This window comes from Amblyraja radiata, chromosome 33, assembly GCF_010909765.2.
Source record: "Amblyraja radiata isolate CabotCenter1 chromosome 33, sAmbRad1.1.pri, whole genome shotgun sequence".
Classification (NCBI taxonomy): Eukaryota; Metazoa; Chordata; class Chondrichthyes; order Rajiformes; family Rajidae; genus Amblyraja; species Amblyraja radiata.
The window spans coordinates 6,435,522-6,458,504 of NC_045988.1; the positions used below are offsets into that span (position 1 = coordinate 6,435,522).

Genomic DNA, 22,983 nt, shown 5'->3' on the forward strand with positions numbered 1-22,983 from the left:
AGGGCTCGTGTCAGCAGAGCTCCTCTATATCGGCCATTGACCTGGTTCTCCCTTCAGCTGCTGTCGTGTTATATTCATCAGATCCTATCTCACGTACATACATAAGCTGCCGACTCCTCAGCCTGCCTCCTCACGACGATCACTGCTGATCCAACGCTTCAATTCCACTTCCCTCCACAATCATCCCAAGCTGTGTTTATATCAGCGTTCAATCTCTGGTGCTCAGCTGGTGAACAAGTCAGGAATCGAGATTGTTTAATTATCATGTGTGCCGGCAGCAGAACAATGAGACCCTCACTCGCTGCAGCTTAACGCAACAACACGACAAATGTTGGGCCGAGCGGCACGGTGGCGCAGAGGTAGAGTTGCTGCCTCACAGCGCCAGAGACCCGGGTTCGATCCTGCGCACGGGCGCTATCTTTACCCAGTTTGTACGTTCTCCCCGTGACCTGCGTGGGTTTCCTTCGGGTGCTCCGGTTTCTTCCAACACTGGGGGGTAAGGAAGTCATAGTCTGGAGCTCAGATGTGAGGGGAAGGTGGGTTGCAATGAGTTGCTGAGTTACTCACCATAAGGGCAGCACGGTGGCACAACGCCTTACAGCACCAGATACCCGGGTTCGATCCTGACTTCGGGTGCTGTCTGTACGGAGTTTGTACGTTCACCCCATGACCGCGTGGATTTTCTCCGGGTGCACCGGTTTCCTCCCACACTCCAAAGATGTGCAGGTTCGTAGATTAATTGGTATCCAGTAAAATTGCCCCAAATGTGCAGGATGCGAAATGGGATAAGATAGAACTAGTGTTGGGGTGATCGATAATCGGCACCGACTCGGTGGGCTGAAGGAACAGCTTCCACGCTGTATCTCTAAACCAAACTAAACTCAACTAAAAACAAATCTCTAGCATGAGTGCTGCGATAAATGTAGAGGGGAAATGCATGCTGTGCAATGTTGTACACTACTACATGGGTCTGCACCTCCATGCATTAGTGCATCATCCAGAATAGGCTGCATATTGGGGGAAGGCAGTTATATTCTGTTACGTAAACTTTCTGCGATAATATTTGTTGGTGCATCCAGGAACAGCCCAACTAATCAGAAACCCACATCTCAAAATGTTTGCTTGTAGAGAATCATTCCATCTCCACCTCCAGTAGCTACTATAGCAGAGATCGCTTGTGTTCCAAGCCTCTTCTGAAGTACAATAGAGTTAATATTGGCAATTGCACCTTTCCCCCGAAGATAGACACAAAATGCTAGAGTAACTCAGCGGGATGGGCAGCATCTCTGGATACAAGGAATGGGTGACATTTCGGGTTGAGACCCTTCTTCTCAATCTGAAACATCACCCGTTCCTATCCAGAGATTGTGCTTGCCCCGCTGAGTTACTCCAGCATTTTGTGTCCATCTTCGGTGTAAACGAGCATCTGCAGTTCCTTCCAACACACATTTCCGCCACCTGTTTGAGCACAAAATGAATTTAGTGAGTGTAGGACCTTCAGTTTGGAGTTTGAAAAATGACAAAGTATGTTGTAAGGTGGAAGCAAACATTGTGTGAACATTGAAGCAGTGTATGTGTGGGAAGGAACTGCAGGTGCTGGTTTATACCAAAGACAATCACAAAATGCTGGAGTAATACAGCAGGTCAGGCAGCATCTCTGGAGAAAAAATAGGTGACGTTTCGGGTCAGATTGAAGATCCGAAACGTTACCTATTCTTTCCCCAGAGATGCTGCCTGGCCCGCTGAGTTACTCCAGCATTTTGTGACTGTCTTCAGAGAATATCCATTGTGCTGCTGCTCACAAGAAGGAAATGGAATCGTGGGTCAACTAGTGGCCCAAGTTGACATTCAAGTGGGTGGGACCATTACACCACTGGCTTTTGGAATAAGTATGGACTCGGAAGGCGAAGTAGGCTGTAGACATGGTCACGGGGATGATTGGGTTTATGTGTGAGGAGCGTTTGAAAGCTCTGGACCTGTACTCGCTAGAGTTTAGAAGGGTGAGAGGGGATCTCATTGACACATATAAGATTGTTAAGGGTTTGGACACGCTAGAGGCAGGGAACATGTTCCCGATGTTGGGGGAGTCCAGAACCAGGGGCCACAGTTTAAGAATAAGGAGTAAGCCATTTAGAACGGAGACGAGGAAACACTTTTTCTCACAGAGTGGTGAGTCTGTGGAATTCTCTTCCTCAGAGGGTGGTGGAGGCAGGTTCTCTGGATGCTTTCGAGAGAGAGCTAGATAGGGCTCTTAAAAATAGCAGAGTCAGGAGATATGGAGAGAAGGCAGGAACAGGGTACTGATTGGGGATGATCGGCCATGATCACATTGAATGGCAGTGCTGGCTCGAAGGGCCAAATGGCCTCCTCCTGCACCTATTGTCTATTGTCTATTGACACGTGTGTGGAAAGGAACTGCAGATGCTGGTATATACTGGAGATAGGCACAAACTAACTCAGCGACTCAGGCAGCATTTTTAGAGAAAACTGGATGGGTGACATTTCGGGCAGGGACCCTTCTTCAGACTGGAGACTTGAGGGTCTGAAGTTGGGTCCTGAGCCGAAACTTCACCCATCCTTTTCCTCCGGAGATGCTACCTGACCCGCTGAGTTACTCCAGCACTTTGTGCCTGTCTCGTTGAAACCTACCGTATAATGAAAGACCTAAATGGAATGGACATGGAGAGGATCTTTCTGTTCATGGGAGAGTCCAGAACGAGGGAGCACAGCCTCAGTATTAAAGGACGTACATTTAGAATGGAGATGAGGAGGAATTTTCATTAGCCAGAGGGTGGCGAATCTGTGGAATTCATTGCCACAGACAGCTGTGGAGGCCGACATTGTGTATATTTAAAGCAGAGATTGAATGAATGAATGAATGAATGAATGAATGAATGAATGAATGAATGAATGAAAGAATAGTTTATGAATGAATGAAGATTGAAATATACTTGATTCGTATGGGTGTTAAAGGTTACTGGGAGAAGGTTGGAGAATGGGGTTGAGAGGGAAAAATAGATCAGCCATGATTCAATGGTGGAGTACACTCGATGGGGTGACTGGCCTAATTCTGCTCCGATGTCTAATGGTCTTACAGAGTCAACACCACCTACCCCCCCCATTGATTAGGATCTCACCCAAATCTTCGCCCTGGAGAAGAGGCTGCAGAGGGCGTGGGCGACCAGCAGTTTCTTGCTGGCACTCCCAGGACTTCATGGAGCGTCAACAGTGGGTGCATGTGGTCTGAGCTTACACCCTCTCCTTACCAATGGGCCCGGCCGTCTGTCCGCCTGTCCCCTGCTCCAACAAATGCATGAAGCTCACCGTATCCCTTGCTCTGGTCAATCTCATGGAGGAACATCCCGGAATGCCTTCCACCTCAAAGGGTGTGCGGGAGAAGTTCTAATCAGTGTCTTAACTCCCTGATATTGTGAAATACACAATCTTCATCAAACCTGTGGTCATTTTGTTGTTAAAATCTCAGTTTCATTGGCTAAGTATCTTTACGCCACAATGATTGGGCCTGGATATCGCAATCATTTATTTCCCGAGCTTGACTAATGTGAACCGCCCCTCTTAAGACCAAGGGGATCCTAGCACTGGTGAGGATGATCGACACAGAAAGCTGGAGTAACTCAGCGGGACTGGCAGCATCTCTGGAGAGAAGGAATGGGTGATGTTTCGGATCGTGATCCCTAACCAGTCTGAAGAAGGGGCTCGACCTGAATCGTCACCCATTCCTTCTCTCCAGAGATTCTGCCTGTCCCGCTAGGTTACTCCATCTTTCGGTGTCTATCTTCGGTTTATACCAGCATCTGCAGTTCCTTCTTACACACTGGTGAAGATGATGATCTTTCTCGGCTTACAATGGTCGTGGTTACGATGTACTTGCATAAGGTTTAATAGAGATTGTTGCCTGCACAAAGCATCGTTATTTACACGGAGCGGGCTGTGCATGTTCTTGATGTCAATGCATATCTAAAGTTCTTGTGTTTCATGTTTCTTTCCTCCAGGATTCATGGACTCGGCCGATGAAACTAAAGGTATGGCTACCAATTTGTAGCCAAACTCTCTATAACTCTTTAACCAACTCCACTTGCGACAGCGAGTTTCAAAAGCTAGTCACTAAAATTAACCAAACTAATGCAGATCATAATAGAAAATATGTTACTAATGGACAGCACTGAGAGAATTGAAAGCTCCAAATTGCTGACACAGGTTATTTTTCACGTTATTGTTCATTTGCACGTATATTTTGAGGAAACGGGTGTGCGGTGATGTATGACTGATGGACACCACAACCTATTGAACAGGTTTAGCAGGTGTTTGTCCTCTGTTGCTTGAGTGAGACTTATGTAGACTTCCCGTAGTAAATAATGTCGGAAATCCATTTCCATTGCACGGAAGTCAGTGTAGTCAGATTTTAGAAGGCAGGTATCATGCTGATGTGTTAAAAATAATGCTTTTGCATTTGGAATCAATTCTATCACCATTACTAAATAATGCAGAACATTTCAATTTGGTTTCTCCAATTATCAATCCGATGTTCCCCGTAACTCATGTATTTTTTAAGTACATTTAAAACGACTGAGTATTAAATAAATTTTATTTCTGAGCTCCATCATGCGATAACACGTTTGCCAAATACATTAAATATGTGACTTAAAACAGTGCCTATTTCGGGATGTCACACACCTACCTGTACAGCATACCGGCACCTCTCAGGGCTAACGGAATCCAGGGATATGGGGAAAATGCAGGAACGGGGTACTGGTCTTGGATGATCAGCCATGATCATATTGCATGGCGGTGCTGGCTCGAAGGGCCGAATGGCCTGCTCCTGCATCGCGGGGTGACTCCTGTATGGTCGTGAGTAGTCGCCCAAAGAGTCGTACCTTTTTCTGGTCGCCGCTGGATTTTCAACGTGTTGAAAACCTTCGGCGACCTGCCGCGAGCGAGTATGACGGGTGCTAGCAAGTCGCCGAAAACAATCGCGTAAGTGGGACAGGCCCTTAACTTTGTCAAGTAAGCTCACAAGATATGTGTGAACGGCTGCCAGGGGTGGTGGTGGAGGCAAATACGATGGTGGCATTGAAGAGACTCCTGTATGGGCATATGGATGTTTAGTTTGGTTTATTATTATCACGTTAATGGAGGGATATGGATTATGTGCAGAGAGATAAGAGTTGGTCTTGGTTGGCATCGTGTTCAGGATACAGGTTATGGGCCGAAGGGCCTATTCTTGTAATGATCTGTGTCATTTTACATAATCTCTTATCACCACGTCATAAAGCATTGTGGTGACACAGTGATGGCCCGGGTTCAATCCTGACCTCGGATGCTCTCAGTGTGGAGTTTGCATGTTCAGTGGGTTTCCTCCAGGAGTTCCGGTTTTTTCTCACATTATAAAGACGTGTGGGTTTGTAGGTTAATTAGTTCTCGTGTGGAGAGGAGTGGATGTGAAAGTGGGATCGATGGTCGGTGTGGACTCGGTAGGCTGATGGGCCTGTTCCCACACTAACTTTCAATCAATCAATCGATGAGCAGAATCCCTGCTCCCAGGACCTTATCATTGAGCTTGTGGAAGTGTCAATGGTTGGGGTCTTCTTCTTTCGTGTCCATCATCTATGTCTCAAATGTTCGGCCAAGCTCTTGCACAGTGGACTGCCTTCTCGTTTGCCACCGCTAGATCTTCCAGGCAGCATTGTTCACCAAGAAGTGGCCATCTTAGTAGGCGTGGCATGGATTGTACAGATGTTCCACATTCACGTTCTGTGTCTACTGCATCTGCATAGTCCCATTTGCTCATATTGGCCTTGCTTCGGCCCATCCCTGTACAAAGCTTGTACACTCTGGAGTTCTTGGTTTCTTGGTCCTCCAAAATATTCCAAATGGTATTTAAATATTCAAAATGGAGTTTAGAAGGATGAGAGGGAATCTCATTGAAACATATAAGATTGTTAAGGGTTTGGACACGCTGGAGGCAGGAAACATGTTCCCGATGTTGGGGGAGTCCAGAACCAGGGGCCACAGTTTAAGAATAAGGAGTAAGCCATTTATAACGGAGACGAGGAAACACTTTTTCTCACAGAGAGTTGTGAGTCTGTGGAATTCTCTGCCTCAGAGGGTGGTGGAGGCAGGTTCTCTGGATGCTTTCAAGAGGGAGCTGGATAGGGCACTTAAAGATAGCGCAGTTAGGGGATATGGGGAGAAGGCAGGAACGGGGTACTGATTGGGGATGATCAGCCAAGATCACATTGAATGGCGGTGTTGGCTCAAAGGGCCGAATGGCCTACTCCTGCACCTATTGTCTATTGAAACGTATTGAAGGACTTCCAGCTCTTCCAGTCACACCTGTGACCAGCTGGTAGCTGTTCTATGGTTGGGATAAATAGACCACCGATTGCCAGGAAGTGGCAACTTTCATAAGTTGATCTTTATAAGAAAGTGTCCAAGGTTGTAAAACATCTTTAGATTTTAGACTTTAGAGATACAGCATGGAAAGAGGTCCTTTGGCCCATCGACTTTGTGCCCACCAGCGATCACGTCACACACTAGCACTATCCTGTACACTAGGGACAATTTACAATTTTACTGAAGCCAATTAACCTACAAACCTGCACGTCTTTGGCGCGTGGAAGGAAACCGGAGCGCCCGGAGAAAACCAACGTACAAACTCCATACAGACAGCACCCGTAGTCAGGATCGAACCTGGGTCTCTGGCGCTGTAAGGCAGCAACTGTACCACTGCGCCCCATGTGTCCACCTCTACAACCCAGAGGTTGTTGCAATAGCTGTACACAAAGACACCTCGGCAATATCAGCATTGAGCTGATATTCAGAATGTCAAGTACAAATGTAATTGGAACAATTTCCGTACGATAACACTGTGAATCCTTTAGCACTTAGGTATTTGAAACCTGCTTTATCTTAATTCATTGGTGGCAATAAATTAAGGTTACTAATCAATGTGTGGTGAATTTATTCAAATTTGCCACTTCAGCAAGAGTATCAGTGAACTGACCTTTGTGAATTAGCATGATGTTTTACACCTTGTCAAAGAATAGATCCACACTGCTCAGGTGTTAGTACTCCAGTTACCAGACACATTTCCAGCACACTTTGTGCATTGCATATTGGGGAAGACCTGTGGGAAACTTGTGAGTTAAGGAAAACCTTAGGAAACTCACTGGTGTGATAAAAGCATATTGATAAATAGTAGTTCAGTAAGAAACTACAGTGGCTCCAGAACCTGGCCACCCAATGCAATGATTTTCTGGAGTGACTCAGTGGGTCAGCTAGCATCTCTGGTGGTCATGGATAAGTGATATTTTGGGTCGGGAGCCTTCTTGACTGATTGTGGTCAGGAGAATGGGAACAAAAAATGATGTTTCGGGTCAGGACACTCCTCCAGTCTGAAGAAGTGTCTCAACCCAAAACGTCACCAAATTGCCGAACGCCAACTCCGTGGCCTTTCATCCTGCTGCCTGGCCTACTGTTACTCCAGCACTTTGTGTCCTTTTGTGTATTAACCAGCATATGCTGTTCCTTGTTTCTCCAATGATTTTCTGCATCAGAGACTCTTAATTTCCATAGAATCATTGTTTTTTAGTGTAGTTTAGTTTACTTTTAGAGATGCCGCGTAGAAACAGGTATCTTCAGCCCACTGAATCCACACTGACCAACGTCCACCCGTACACTAGCACTATCCTACACACTAGGGACAATTTACAAGAGCCAATTAACCTAGAAACCTGTACGTCTTTGGAATGTGGGAGGAAACCAGACCACCCGGAGAAAACATGGTCACGGGGAGATGGTACAGGTCACGGGGAGATGGGGCAAGAGAGCAAGGTAAAGGTGTTTTTTATAATAGCTAAAGTTTATTAAAGCTGAATATTAAATACTGAAGGCCATATCTTACATAGTTTAATCAAATATCTTTGTATAGCATCAATAGAGGTGTAGAGACATAGAACTGCAGATGCTGATCATTACACAAAAGGGCACAAAGTGCTGGAGTAACTCAGCAGGTCAGGCAGCATCTCTGGAGAGATGACATTTCGGGTCAAGACTGCAGGAGGTTCCCGACTCAAAACACAAATATTTTCCGCGCTTTTCTTCCTACAATCAGTCTGAAAAAAGATCCCGACCCGAAACGTCACCTATCCTTGTTCTCTAGTGAGTCACTGAGTTACATGATCCACTGAGTTACCCCAGCATTTTGTGTCTTATCTTTAGTATGAACCGACATCTGCAATTCCTTTTTATTATAATATATCCAATTAATGTTCCTGGAAACTGGTTATAACAGCTACCTGTATAGGAATAGCCAAGAGTTCATGATTACTGGGCTGGAAACGGGAGTCGTAGAGTCATACAGCGTGGATTCAGGCCCTTCAGCCCAATTTGTTCACACCGACCAATCTACACTATGCGTTGGCCCATATCCCTCTAAACCTGTCCTATCCATGTACCTGTCTAACTGCTTCTTAAACATTGCAATAGTACCTGCCTCAACTACCTCCCCTGGAAGTTTGTTCCATACACCTTTGTGTGAAAAAGTTACCCCTCAGATTCCTATTAAATCTTTTCCCCACCCCTCACCTTAAACCAATGTCCTCTGGTCCTCGATTCCCCTACTCTGGGCAAGAGACTCTGTGCATCTAGCCGATCTATTCCCCTCATGATTTTGTACACTGCTATAAGATCACCCCTCATCCTCCTGCGCTCCAGGGAACAGAGTCCCAGCCTGCTCACCCTCTCCCTATAGCGCGTGCCGCCCTCGAGGCCCGGCAACATCCTCGTCGAGTGCGCAGGGGCAAGTGTGGAGCAGTGGGCTGGCATTTGAAACATCCGTCGATGACAAGCGAGAGTGCTGGCTCTTTAATAATTCATGAAGCTGGAATGAAAAATGTCACAACAACAACAAGAAACATTCAATCATATAAAGAGCAAAGGTGACAAAGCGCAGTAATTAAATTCATGGCAGAAAATCTGACCATTTCTTGACGAGCCGACTGAATGAATGATTCAGAATATTTCCACTCAGATCTGTTAAGGTTAACGGCAATGCAATGTTGGGGGATATTTCACTGCATGTTATGTTGGTATTAATTTAACAATAGACAGGCAACAGAATGCTGGTGACACCGGCTGTAAACATGCCTGGAACTCACTGCCAGGGGCGGTGGTGGAGGCCGACATGGTGGTGGTGTTTAAGAGGCTTTTAGATAGGCCCATGGATATACATACAGGGAATGCAGGGATATGGATCCCGTGCAGACAGAGGAGATGAGGTTAACTTGTCGTCATGTTTGCTACAATCACCATGCGGGCCTGTTTCAGTGCTGCTCTATGTTAAATCCAGCAGGGAGTCTGGAGGGAACAACTTCTAGACCAGGGATGGGGAACCTTTTCATGTTGGAATGCCACATTAAGTTAGCTGTAATCTAATAAGGCCACATTCAAGAAACTTCAATTAGATGTACTTCAAAATGTACATTATTTTGTTAAAATCGCCCTCATGACTTACTAATGTTTTAATTGTGGCCGTCAGTCGGGGAGGATTATTTCGTTGAATCTTCTTTTACTCTTTGGTATTTTAAATAGGTTCATTTTAAGATAAAAATAAAAATAATGAAAGACGAACAATATATTAATAAAAATAAAAGGATTTGTTCTACAAAATTTGGATTCATTCAAAAGGCCGCACTTCATTGCCTAGAAGTCCGCATGGGGCCTTAATTCTGCAGGTGCCCCACCCCTGTTCTAGGGGCAGCACAGTGGCGCAGCGGTAGAGTTGCTGCCTCACAGCGACAGAGACCCGGGTTAGATTCTGACTGCGGGTGCTGTCTATACAGAGTTTTTATGTTCTCCCTGTGACCCCCGTGGGTTTTTTCCGGGTGCTCCAGTTTCCTCCCTCACTCCAAAGATGAAGAGTGGGTTAGTTGGTCTTCAGTGAAGTTGTAAATTGTCCCCAGTGTAGGATGGTGTTAGTGTACGGGGTGATCGCTGGTTGGCACCGACACAGTGGGCCGAAGGGCCTGTGTCTCTAAAGTCTAAACTTTACACAGTGGGGTATAGGATTAGTTTGTGTGTGTAAAGACACAATGACTAGGCGCTAAAATCTTTGGTTTAACACAAAGTGCTGGAGTAACTCAGCGGGTCAGACAGCTTCTCAAGAGGATAGACAGAAAAAGCTGGAGTAACTCAGCGGGCTCGGCAGCATCTCCGGAGAGAAGGAATGGCCGATGTTTGGGGTCGAGGCCCCTCTTCAGACTCTGGAGGACAAGGACAGGTGGCGTTTTTGGTCGGGCCTCTTCTTCATACTGATTGTAGTAGGGGAGCTAAAGCAAGACAAGAGATGGGATCGGGACGATGCTTAGCAAGCGATAGGTGGATACAGGTGAGGGGTGCTTAATCGGCAGATGGGTGGAGGCGGTGACAAAGGCTGGTGAGGAGAAGGACATGGTCGATTAATCTGTATGTTGAAAAGGTTGTTTGTGAGAACGTCAGGTGCACCTCGGCTGAAGTTCTGCAGTTATTCCCCACGGTCGATGATGGGACCTAGACAGGTGGAGAGGTTGGTTTAGTTTAGTTTAGAGATACAGCGTGGAAACAGGGCCCCTCGGCCCACCGAGTATGCGCGGACTAACGATCGCGCGTACACTTGTTCTATCCTACACGCTGGGGACAATTTACCAAAAAGCCAAACAAACCTACGAACCTGCACATCTTTGCGATGTGGGAGGAAACCAGAGCACCTGGAGAAAACCCACGTGATCACAGGGAGAATGTTCAAACATGCAAACACTGCACAGGCTGCAGCTGAGGTCATGATCGAGCCAAGGGTGTCTGGCACTTCCAGCCACTGTGCTGCCCTTTTATTGCCTTTTTGTTCTCTAATGCCCTCAGTTCATGTACGCTCACAGGTGTCAGCATTTGCATGCACTTTACTGAATACTCAGTGTGGACTAGCCTTGTTGGAACTCTATAGAACAGAGAGTGGCTAGGACGTGAGCTATACACGTGTACCTCGATGACTACTGTTGTCTTAGATTGCTCCTCATTTCAGCTTTCAATTGTAGTGTGTGCCAGTAATCAATATTTCAACTTGATCTCTTTAATGAATGTAACCTATGGGCTTGTCAGAGGTAGCTGATGCAATGGATTCTCTGAATCTCTCACCAATAATCTCAGTCAAGTTCCAAGGCCAGTGTTTAAGAGTTCAGAGATGCAGTGTGGAAACAGGCCCTTCATCACAACAATTCTACACCAACCATTGGTCATGTGTAGGAAGGAACTGCAGGTGCTGGTTTACACCAAAGGGAGACACAAAATGCTGGAGTAACTCGGCGGGTCAGGCAGCATCTCTGGAGAAAAGGTGATAGGTGACGTCAGGGACCCAACCCGGAACATCACCTATTCCTTTTCTCCAGAGATGCTGCCTGACCCGCCGAGTTACTCCAGTACTCAGCGTCTACCAACCATTAATCACCAATAACACTAGTTCTGTGTTTAAGAATGGACTGCAGATCCTGGAAAATCGAAGGTACACAAAAAAGCTGGAGAAACTCAGCGGGTGCAGCAGCATCTATGGAGCGAAGGAAATAGGCAACGTTTCGGGCTGAAACCCTTCTTCAGACACTAGTTCTGTGTTGTCCCAGTGGCAATTTTCCAGAAGCTAATTAACCCGCACGTCTTTGGAGTGCGGGAGGAAACCGGAGCACCCGGAGAAAACTCACGCAGGTCACGGGGAGAGCGAGCAAACTCCGCACAGGCAGCACCCGTAGTTGGGATCGAACCCGGGACTCTGGCGCTGTAAGGCAGCGGGTCTACCGCTCTGCTGCCCGTTCTGGATCCTTTCAATGAAATTTGGAATTACATCCTGTGCCAACACAGCAGCCATCCACTGAAAAAACAAGTGGATGACTGCCAGTGCCTAGTCACATAGGGCCAGCAAAGATAAGGAGCAGCATTTCAAAGCTGAGATATTATTTAAGAGTCAGTACAGGAGATAATCTGTCACAATTGCATGAACTGTATATCTACTGCTTATATTAGTAGCTATTGACTTGGTCACGACAGTGGCATTTAAATGACTTATTGATCGGCAGAAGGATATGCGGGGAGCACAAGGACATGGATTATGTCCAGGCAGATAAGGGTTGTTGTTTGCAACATGTTTGGCACAGATATTGGTGGGAACAAAGGGCCTGTTCCTTTGCTACATTTTTCCGAAGAAGGGTCCCAACCCAAAACGTCACCCATCATTTTCCTTCAGAGGCGCTGCCTGTCCCGCTGAGTTACTCCAGCATTTTATGTCTGTCTTTGGTATAAACCAGCGTCTGCAGTTGCTTCCCACACATACACTGCTTCAATGTTCCCTTTCAACATACTTTGTCATTTTTCAAACTCCAAGCTGAAGGTCCTACACTCAATACATTTATTTCATGTTTATTTTTTGCTCAAACAGGTGGAGGAAATGTGTGTATTGTTGGAACTCTTGGTACTGACCAGCAAATGATGCATTATTAATATCCAAAGGAAACAAACTTGTATCATACTCGGCAAGACCAAGCGCAGGCTCGGCGATCGTTTCGCTGAACACCTCCGCTCGGGCCGCCTAAACCTACCCAATCTCCCGGTTACTCAACTCTTTAACTCCCTCTCCCATTCCCCAAGAATGAAATAAATGCTATATTTAAGAGGGAGTTAGATGTGGCCCTTGTGGCTAAAGGGATCAGGGGGTATGGAGAGAAGGCAGGGATGGGATACTGAGTTGGATGATCAGCCATGATCATATCGAATGGCGGTGCAGGCTTGAAGGGCCGAATGGCCTACTCCTGCACCTATTTTCTATGTTTCGGCCCGAAACGTTGCCTATTTCCTTCGCTCCATAGATGCTGCTGCACCCGCTGAGTTTCTCCAGCATTTTTGTGTACCCACACTGACCTTTCTGCCCTGGGCCTCCTCCATTGTCAGAGTGAGGCACAGCACAAATTGGAGGAACAGCACTTCATATTTTGCTTGGGTAGCTTACACCCCAGCAGTAATGAACATTGACTTCTCTATCTCCATCTCCTCCCCCTTCCCATTTCTCCCACCAGTCTTACTGTCTCCGACTACATTTCATCTCTGTACCGCCCACTCCCCTGACATTAGTCTGAAGAAGGGTCTCGGCCCGAAACGTCGCCCATTCCTTCTCTCCAGAGATGCAGAGTTACTCCAGCATTTTGTGTCTATCCAGAACTTGCATTGAACTGTGCAAGGATTTTTAATAGTATGACCAAATAGCTGGTGCCTTAATTGTTAAATTCTATACTACACAATTAAGCACTTCTGTTAACATATTTAAGGCAGGTACTTCAAAAATCTGTTCCCGTAAACAGTGTATTATCAAGTTCACCCTATCTTTGAGGCACTTAGAAGTTATTGTGATGATTTTTTTTAAAATAATGCCTACACATTATGGCTTTTAATTTGATCCTGTGGAAAAAAAAACCCATTGAAGTATTAAAATCAGATAAATGATAATTACGGTTTAAATATTTGAAGAACCTGATAATGAAAATTGGAAGTGAAAATTAAATGCAGAATGTGGTATTAATGATCAGCTTGATGGTTTTGTCTTTGCTCAACTGGAAATTCTCAGTTATTTTCAGACAGTGCCTGTCGACAACCGATCAGTCTGTGTGGACATCTTTGTGTTTTAGTTTAGTTTAGAGATACAGTGCAGTGTGTCCCAGTGCAGAACTGAGCCTGTGAGGTGTACATAGAAACATAGAAAATAGGTGCAGGAGTAGGCCATTCGGCCGTTCGAGCCTGCACCGCCATTCAATATGATCATGGCTGATCATCCAACTCAGTATCCCATCCCTGCCTTCTCTCCATACCCCCTGATCCCTTTAGCCACAAGGGCCACATCTAACTCCCTCTTAAATATAGCCAATGAACTGGCCTCAACTACCTTCTGTGGCAGAGAATTCCACAGATTCACCACTCTCTGTGTAAAAAATGATTTTCTCATCTCGGTCCTAAAAGACTTCCCTCTTATCCTCAAACTGTGACCCCTAGTTCTGGACTTCCCCAACATCAGGAATAATCTTCCTGCATCTAGCCCGTCCAACCCCTTAAGAATTTTGTAAGTTTCTATAAGATCCCCCCTCAATCTTCTAAATTCTAGCGTGTACAAGCCGAGTCTATCCAGTCTTTCTTCATATAAAAGTCCTGCCATCCCAGGAATCAGTCTGGTGAACCTTCTCTGTACTCCCTCTATGGCAAGAATGTCTTTCCTCAGATTAGGAGACCAAAACTGTACGCAATACTCCAGGTGTGGTCTCACCAAGACCCTGTACAACTGCAGTAGAACCTCCCTGCTCTTATACTCAAATCCTTTTGCGTAGGATTTTTACAGGGTAGTTTCCTCAGACTCTTGCTTGCTATACTCTGCCACCTAGGTCTAATCAAGTCACATTTTTGAATTGTGAAATTTAATATCGGTCTGAAGAAGGAGGGTCTCAACCCAAACTCAACCCATTTCTTTTGTCCAGAGATGCTGCCTGTCCAAAATGCTGAATTACTCCAGCATTTTGTATTCAGCTTCAGCGGAAACAGGCCCTTCGGCCCACCCAACCCGTGCCGACAGCAATCCCCGCACACCAGCAGTATCCTACACACACACTAGAGGCGATTTACTGTTATACTAATAGCCCTGTCCCACGGTACGAGTTCATTCCAAGAGCACTCCCGAGTTTGCCCTGATTCGAACTCGGAGATTTACGGTAATGGCCGCTCGTCGGTACTCGGGGCTCTCGTGGGCATTTTTCATCATGTTGAAAAATCTTCACGAGTCTTCCCGTGCTTACCTGCCGTTAGCGAGTCTTCCCGAGTACCTGCCGTTAGCGTTACGAGCCGCTAAGAGACGTCCCCGAGCTCCGACGTACCCGCCACGTTCATTCTCCGTGCTTACCACGTGTTTGATTTTTTTTTAACTCGGGAGAGCTCTTGGAATTAACTCGTACCGTGGAACAGGGCTATTTGTCAATTAGCCTGCAAACCTGTACGTCTTAGGAATATGGGAGAAAACCAGAGATCCCGGAGAAAACCCACGCAGGTCACGGAGAGAAAGTACAGACTCCGTACAGACAAGCACCCGTGGTCAGTATAGAAAGGCAGCAACTCAACCACTGCTCCATCGTGCCGCACAATTGTGCTGTATTACAGGAAGCCATATTAATTTAACATTAAGTGCCTTGTGCCAAATGTCTTAAAATGCGCACTTGAAATTTATGTCAAGAACATCAATCATTTGTTGTTTGAAAATAAAGCACAGGGTCCAAATCTGTGGACAGCCAAGGCTGTTTGTAGTTCAGAGTTTAATTAGAGTTTGTAGTGTTCAATAGCCTGATGGTTGTTGATAAGGAGCTGTTCCTCTACCTGGACGTTACAGTTTTCAGACTCCTGATGGCAGTGTGGTCGTATGGTCACAAGTGATAGGAGCAGAATTAGGCCATTCGGGTCATCTACTCCGCCATTCAATCATAGCTGGTCTATCTCTCCCTCCTAACCCCATTCTCCTGCCTTCTCTCCATAGCTTCTGACACCTGTACCAATCAAGAATCTATCTATCTCTGCCTTAATAATATTCACTAACTGTGTAAAAATTAGACGAACTGTTTAATTTATATCCAAATACAGAAAAATTAATAGCCTATATATATAACATCATTTTGGATAAGGAGAATCCAATAACGGAAATATATCGTCAAGCATGGGAAAATGAAATGGGATTGGCTATAACAAAAGAAAACTGGGAAGAAAGTCTACAACGAATACGTTCATTAAACGCCAGACATATACTGATACAATTTAAAGTATTATATAGGTTACATTATTCGAAAACTAAATTAAATAGTATTTTTCCGAATCTCTCCGCTATTTGTGATAAGTGCAAGAAAGCAGAGGCAAATTTAATACATAGTTTCGTTACATGTCCTAAATTGAATTATTACTGGACAGAAATTTTTAAAGTTATTTCTGAAGTCATCAAAGTTAAATTGGACCCTAACCCAAAGCTAATAATATTTGGAATTCCGGATTTACATCTATCACTTACAGTAAATCAAAGAAATTTCTTTGATTACTGTTTGATAATTGGGAAAAAAATCATATTGAAATTTTGGAAGGGAACATTATCCCCCACAACCAAAATGTGGGCAACAGAGATGATGGAGACGTTACATCTGGAAAGAATTAGATTTGTCCTATTGGACAAGTATAATTCTTTTGAACAGATATGGTCTCCATATATACAGTATTTAGAGAAGTAGCTGTTCTTGGCAACACAGCTCGGCGTGCACCCTGCGGGATTTGGTGAGAATAATTCATTTTTATATTGGAATTAACATATATGTCTTTATTGATACTATCACTTGTAGTAGTGTTATTAATAATACATATTGTGGTTACTCAAATTTTTTTTTTTTTTTTTTTAATTTTTTTTTCGTTTCTCTTTTCTTTCTTATATATAATCAAATTATTATTTAATCACTCTCTTAATGATTTATAACTGTTCTATTCTTTCTCTATCATTATTTCTAAAAAAATAGTAGATAAGTATTACTAGTGTTTTACTTAATGCAAATTGAATTAATTTGATATAAAGTTGTTTGAAGCATTGTAATTGATTACCTTTAATAAAAAAATATATTAAAAAAAAAAAATAATATTCACTAACTGCCTCCACAGCCTTCTGTGGCAAAGAATTCCACAGATTCACCACCCTCTGACTAAATAAGTCTTTCCTTGTCTCCTTCCTAAAAGAACGTCCTTTAATTCTGAGGCTACGACCTCTAGTCCTAGACTCTGCCACAAGTGGAAACATCCTTTCCATATCCACTCTATCCAGGCTTTTCACTATTCTCCATACAAACAGCACCCGTAGTCAGGATCGAACCCGGGTCCCTGGCGCTGTAAGGCAGCAACTCTACCCACTGCACCACCATGCCAGCCATTTCATCTTTCATCTCCTTTGATGTGACTGTGCATGGATAGGATCTGACAGACAAGGACTACTTCAGTGGATTCGTTTTATTTTTTAATTGTGTTGCAAATTAATTTTTGAACCATCTGATCAGCTCAGTTTCTTCCCTTATCTTCGTTTTATTACCATGTTATTTTGCTGTGTGACTGGTTAGCAAAGGTTTTACGCCTGCACGCAGTCGTCAGGTACTTTGTTCAGTGGGGCCGGGCCATGGAGGTTGAGGCAAAAACATTGTATGAGGGAAATGGAGTCAATGCAGGGGTGGGGGCAGCAGTGTGTTTCAATGCAGAGCTGAGCCCGCGGTGTAGAGGGTAGTTTCCTCGTGCTCTCTACACTCTGCCACCTAGTTCTAATCAAGTCACATTGAGATTTTAATTGTGAAATTAAAAACCGGTGGGCCTCAAACCGAACTCAAGCCATTCCTTCTATCCGGAGATGCTGCCCTATATATTCAAATCCTACTTGCAGAAGCATCTCGGACACAGTCTAAGACTAAACTAAACTAAAACTCACCCTGAGTCTTTGTTAGATTTTACTCACAACTAAAGAATAAAATTATAAATTAATTGGTATTTTCTTGGCAGTTTCTTATGATCACTTAGTGAAATTAAAGTCAAGTAAATACATTTAAAATGCAATGAATATTAATTCTTACTAAGATTGTTGTGAAACAATAGGTTGTACTTAAGAAAATGGATTTGGATGGAAGTCATTCTGCAAGTAGTTTAAATTTCTTTAGTGACAGAATGGTGAACCCGTGAAATTCTTTACTACAGAAGGCGGTGGAGGCCAAGTCTATGGATATTTTTAAGGTAGAGATAGATAGATTCTTGATTGGTACGGGTGTCAGGTGTTATGGGGAGAAGGCAGGAGAATGGGGTTAGGAGGGTGAGTTAGATAAGGATAACGTGGAAATCTTTTAGGACTGAGATGAGAAAAACATTTTTCACACAGAGAGTGGTGAATCTCTGGAATTCTCTGCCACAGAATGTAGTTGAGGCCAGTTCATTGGCTATATTTAAGAAGGAGTTAGATGTGGCCCTTGTGGCTAAAGGGATCAGGGGGTATGGAGAGAAGGCAGGTACAGGATACTGAGTTGGATGATCAGCCATGATCATATTGAATGGCGGTGCAGGCTCAAAGGACCGAATGGCCTACTCCTGCACCTATTTTCTATGTTTCTATCTAGAAACATAGAAAATATGTGCAGGAGGAGGCCATTCAGCCCTTCGAGCCAGCACCACCATGATCAGCCATGATTGAATGGCAGAGTAGACCCGATGGGCTGAATGGCCTAATTCTGCTATCACATGACCTTTAGGCAGCTAGAATGTCTGAAATCATTTATTCTAACTTTAATTGAACAAAAATGTGTGGAATTTGTCGGAAACGAACAGTCTGTGTACTACAGGCAGCTTTTGTTTAGGCCAACATTACAATCCATCAGAATGATAAATGTGTAAGAATTAACTGCAGATGCTGGTTTAAACCGAAGATAGACACAAAAAGCTGGAGTAACTCAGCGGGACAGGCAGCATCTCTGGAGAGAAGGAATGGGTGACGTTTCGGGACCCGAAACGTCACCCATTCCTTCTCTCCAGAGATGCTGCCTGTCCCGCTGAGTTACTCCAGCTTTTTGTGTCTATAATGACAAACGTGCCATTGTTACACTTTGGAGATTACGGGGAAAAATGGTTTACGTTGAGATGGTGGTAAATTGAATATATAGGGCGGAGGATTTCACGAAGGAGAGAAGAAATAAGAGAGGACTGGGTATGGTCTGCAAGAAATTACAGAGAATTGTACATCCTACAAACCAACCTCCCTTCCACCGACTCAATCTACACCTCACGCGACCTTGACAAGGCCAGCAGCCAATTCAAGGACAAGTCGAACCCTGTCCCACTCCCTCCTCTCCACTCTCCCATCGAGAAAAAGGTATGGAAGTGTGAAAACGCACACCTCCAGATTCAGGGACAGTTTCTTCCCAGCCACTATCAAGAAGAGAACCACCCTACCAACAACTGGAGAGCAGTCCTGAGCTACTATCTACCTCATCGGAGACCCTCGGACCATTTTGATTGGCCTTTACTTTGTGCTATTCACATTATTCCTTTTATCATGTATCTGTACAGTAGGGATGACTCAATTGTAATCATGTATTGTCTTTCCGCTGAATAGTTAGCACGCAACAAAAGCTTTTCATTGTACCTCGTTAAACGTGACAATAAACTAAACTCAAACGTTCTGATATGTTAGTGCAGTGTAGTTTGTAGATACAGTGTGGAAGCAGGCTCTTCGGCCCACCCAGTCCATCCCTACCATCGATCACCCGTTCAACCTAGTTCTATATAATCCCACTTTCACACCCACTCCCTGCACACCAGGACTAATTTTACCGGGGTCAATTAACCCACACACCTGCACGTCTTCGAGGTGTGGGGGCAATCCGGAGCACCCGGAGGAACCACGGGCGGTCGCAGGGAGAATGTGCAAACTCCACACAGAGTGCTCGCGAGGTCAGGATCGAACCCGGTTCTCTGACGCGTGAGGCAGCAACTCTGAAACGCTGCGCCACTCTGCCACCATTAAATTCATAGAGTCGTCCAGCGTGGAAACAGGCCCTTCTGCCCATCTAGTCCATGCTGACCAAGATGCCAATTTATGCTGGTCCCATTTGCTGGCGTTTGACCCATATCTCTCTAAACCATTCCTATCCATGCACCTGTCCAAACGTCGCGAATGCTGTTATTGTTCAGGATCAATTGGAAATGTTCAGTGCTGGTGGAGAAGGGAAGAAGATATTTATTGGCTGTAAAGCCTGCCCCAGTTAACCAGTCGTAGAGCCCAGAGCTCAGCATGCATCACACGGTTCCTTCAGATGAAAGGATGTCAGAGTTAAAATGATGGTCAATAATTTCAGCTCGCAGTGAACACAAGAACCCACAGCTGCCCGCAGCCACGTCACATAGACAGCCATTGATTACAGCACCCTTCCTTCTCCAGATGCCAGTCTGCTTTCATGTCCTCATCATCCCTCCATCCTCCCATTGTTGCGTCAGTGTTCAGCTCATCCCAGGATCGTTTCATTTGCCTCAACGCCTCAGTCTATGGGTCATCTGCATGGAGGGAGGCTGGGACTGGAAGCAACAAAACGTTTCTTTTTTGTCCGCTTTTTTTTCTCCCTTTTCTTCTTCCAGTCCCCCTCCTCCCCCCATCCCCGCCCCCCCCCGCCACCCTGCAATCAGTCTAAAGAAGGGTCACGACCTGAAACGCCGACTATCTCCAATGTTCTCCAGAGATGCTGCCTGACCCGCTTAGTTTAGTTTAGAGATACAGCGCAGAAACAGGCCCTTCGGCCCACCGAGTCCCTGCCTACCAGCGATCCCTGCACATTAACTCTATCCTACACACACAAGGGACAATTTACATTTATACCAAGCAATTAATTAACCTATAAACCTGTATGTCTTTGGCTTCAATAAAAATTGTAAATTGTCCCTAGTGTGTGTAGGGTAGTGTTAATGTGTGGGGATCGCTGGTCGGCAGGGACTCGGTGGGCCGAAGGGCCTGTTTCTGCCCTGTATGTCTAAAGTCTACTGTCTAAAAGCACTGTTTTGCAGTAAATATACTTTGTGCAAGCACTTTTAAATAAAGAGGCTTCTGCGGGTTCAAATGTTTATTCTTGTTTAAGGTGCATGTGCAAACAAGAGAACGATGAGGGCAGTACGATCTTGTAAAAGCTATCTATATGATAAGATGTTCCATTACATTGACATCAACCCCTCTGTGAAAAACGCAACCCTCATTTTGTACAGCTGCTCCCAGAAAGATTTTTCATTAATCTACCCACTCTACGGGTCAGTGCACAGTGGCCAGCAACAGTGGAACAGCAACACAGTCCGACCTCAGTCATTTCCCTTTCATTATCTTTCATATTAGGTTTGCTGTTGGAAATAAAAGCGTTACAGAACTTTAACTGGTTACATTCTTCGATTTCACCTTGGTTACAGAGACTATTATATTTAGCTGCTACCTGGTGGGAGGAATAGATCAGGTAGATGCACAGAGTTATTTGCCCAGAGTAGGGGAATCGAGAACCAGAGGACATAGGTTTAAGGTGAATGGGGGGGGGGGGGCGAAAAGATTTAATAGGAACCCGAGGGGTAGCTTTTTTATGCAAAGGGTGGTAGGTGTATGGAACCTGCTGCCGGAGGAGGTAGATGAGGCAGGGACTATTGCAGTGTTTAAGAAACATTTAGCCAGGTACATGGATAAGATAGGTTTAGAGGGATTTGGGCCAAATGCAGGCAGGTGGGACTAGTGTAGATGAGACATGTTGGCCGATGTGGACAGGAATGGCCGAAGGGCCTGTTTCCACGCTGCAAGACTCTATGATGCTAATGGCGCATGTGTAGACTTTATGACAAAAAGCCAATGGAGCATGTGGTGAATATGGATTTTAATGTTAGGATTCATTCCAGTGAACTGCATCAAAGCATTAATTATAACGGGCAGAAGCCATAGAGTCATACAGTGTGGAAACAGACTATTCGGCCAAACTTGCCCACAGCGACCAATATGCACCATCTACACTAGTCCCACCTGTCTGTGTTTGGCCTATATCCCTCTTGACTGGTCCGATCTACGTTCCTGAAGGAATATGATGTGTTGGCCGGGAAACGTTGGCAAGTACCTACACTGCAGTGGATGGTGCCTATTGCAGAGGAGATGTACTGGTGGGAGAGGGGCCAAATGGTTCGGGAAGTGGATGGATGCCAATTGACTGTGCCTCTTTGTCCTGGCTATCCTGGAGCATTGTTGGAGTTGTGGAAGGTTTAGAGATTAGTTTAGAGATACAACGTGGAAACAGCCCCTTCAGCCCATACCGACCACCCATCACCCGTTCACACTAGTTCTGTGTTATCTTACCTTCTCATCCACTTTCCGCACACTGGAGCAATTTGACAGGGGGCTGTTTAACCCACAAACCCGCACGTCCACGAGATGTGGAAGGAAACCCACGAAGGAACGTGCAAACTCCACACAGGCGGTATCTCCGCGGGGGGGGGGGGGGGGGATCCAACCAGGGTCTCTGGCACTGTGAGGCAGCATCTTTACCAGCTGCACCACTGTACTTCGTCTAAGGTGGTCCACCACACTCTTGACTTGTACCTGGCAGGTGGTTGTCAGATGAGGGGTCAGGAGTTGATTCACCGACTGTAGGATACCCATCCTCTGACCTGCTCCTGTAGCTGTAGTATTTTTCATAAGTCACAGGAGCAGAATTAGGCCATTCAGCCCACCATGTCCACTCCGCCATTCAATCATGGCTGATCTATCTTTTCCCTCTCAACTCCATTCTCCCGCCTTCTCCCCATAACCTTTGAATACCTTATCAATCAAGAACCTGTCAATCTCCGCTTTAAAAAAATACCCAATGACTTGATCTCCACAGCTGTCTGTGGCAATGAATTCCACAGATTCACCTCCTTCTGACTCAAGAAATTCCTCCTCATCTCCTTTCTGAAGGAACGTCCTTTTATTCTGATGCTGTGTCCTCTGGTCCTAGACTCTCCCACTATTGGAAACATCCTCTCCCCATCCACTCTATCCAGGCCTTTCACTATTCGGTAAGTTTCAACGAGTGTCCCCTCATCCTTCTAAACTCCAGCAAGTACAGGCCCAGTGCAGTCATACGCTTTGTTAAGGTCCTGCCCAGTGGCACTCCCCAAGGGAGTTGCTGGTGGGGAATTCCTCCATAATAAGGCATTGAGTGCCAAGGATTGGCAATGGGCTCCCTTTCAATGCCAGGCACTCCTGTGGTGTTGGTGTGACTTGGCACGTGCGGCCGCCCCTGAGCATAGCCGGGTCTTTCTGCACGATGGCATGGACTACTTCTTCGTCCGAGGAAGCGCCAAAGGAAATGACCCGAG

General features: G+C 45.3%; 1 protein-coding gene and 1 long non-coding RNA gene across 13 annotated transcripts in view; one reads left to right on the plus strand and one right to left on the minus strand.

The window, feature by feature from the left end:
• Nucleotides 1–22,983, plus strand: part of ncam1 (neural cell adhesion molecule 1) — a 347,020-nt gene that overhangs the window by 234,990 nt on the left and 89,047 nt on the right. For 7 of the 12 annotated variants that reach the window (XM_033049728.1, XM_033049735.1, XM_033049729.1 and 4 more), the window contains exon 9: nt 4,014–4,043. The exons of the other annotated variants lie outside the window; for them this stretch is intronic. In XM_033049728.1, coding sequence (XP_032905619.1) covers nt 4,014–4,043 — 30 coding nt within the window. The remainder of the gene's footprint in view (nt 1–4,013; nt 4,044–22,983) is intronic. 12 annotated transcript variants of the gene reach the window in all.
• Nucleotides 8,246–21,645, minus strand: LOC116991265. Its single transcript, XR_004416725.1, has 3 exons — nt 21,635–21,645; nt 20,412–20,418; nt 8,246–8,432 (listed from the first exon to the last, which is right to left on the minus strand). It is a non-coding gene; the product is annotated as an uncharacterized LOC116991265 (long non-coding RNA).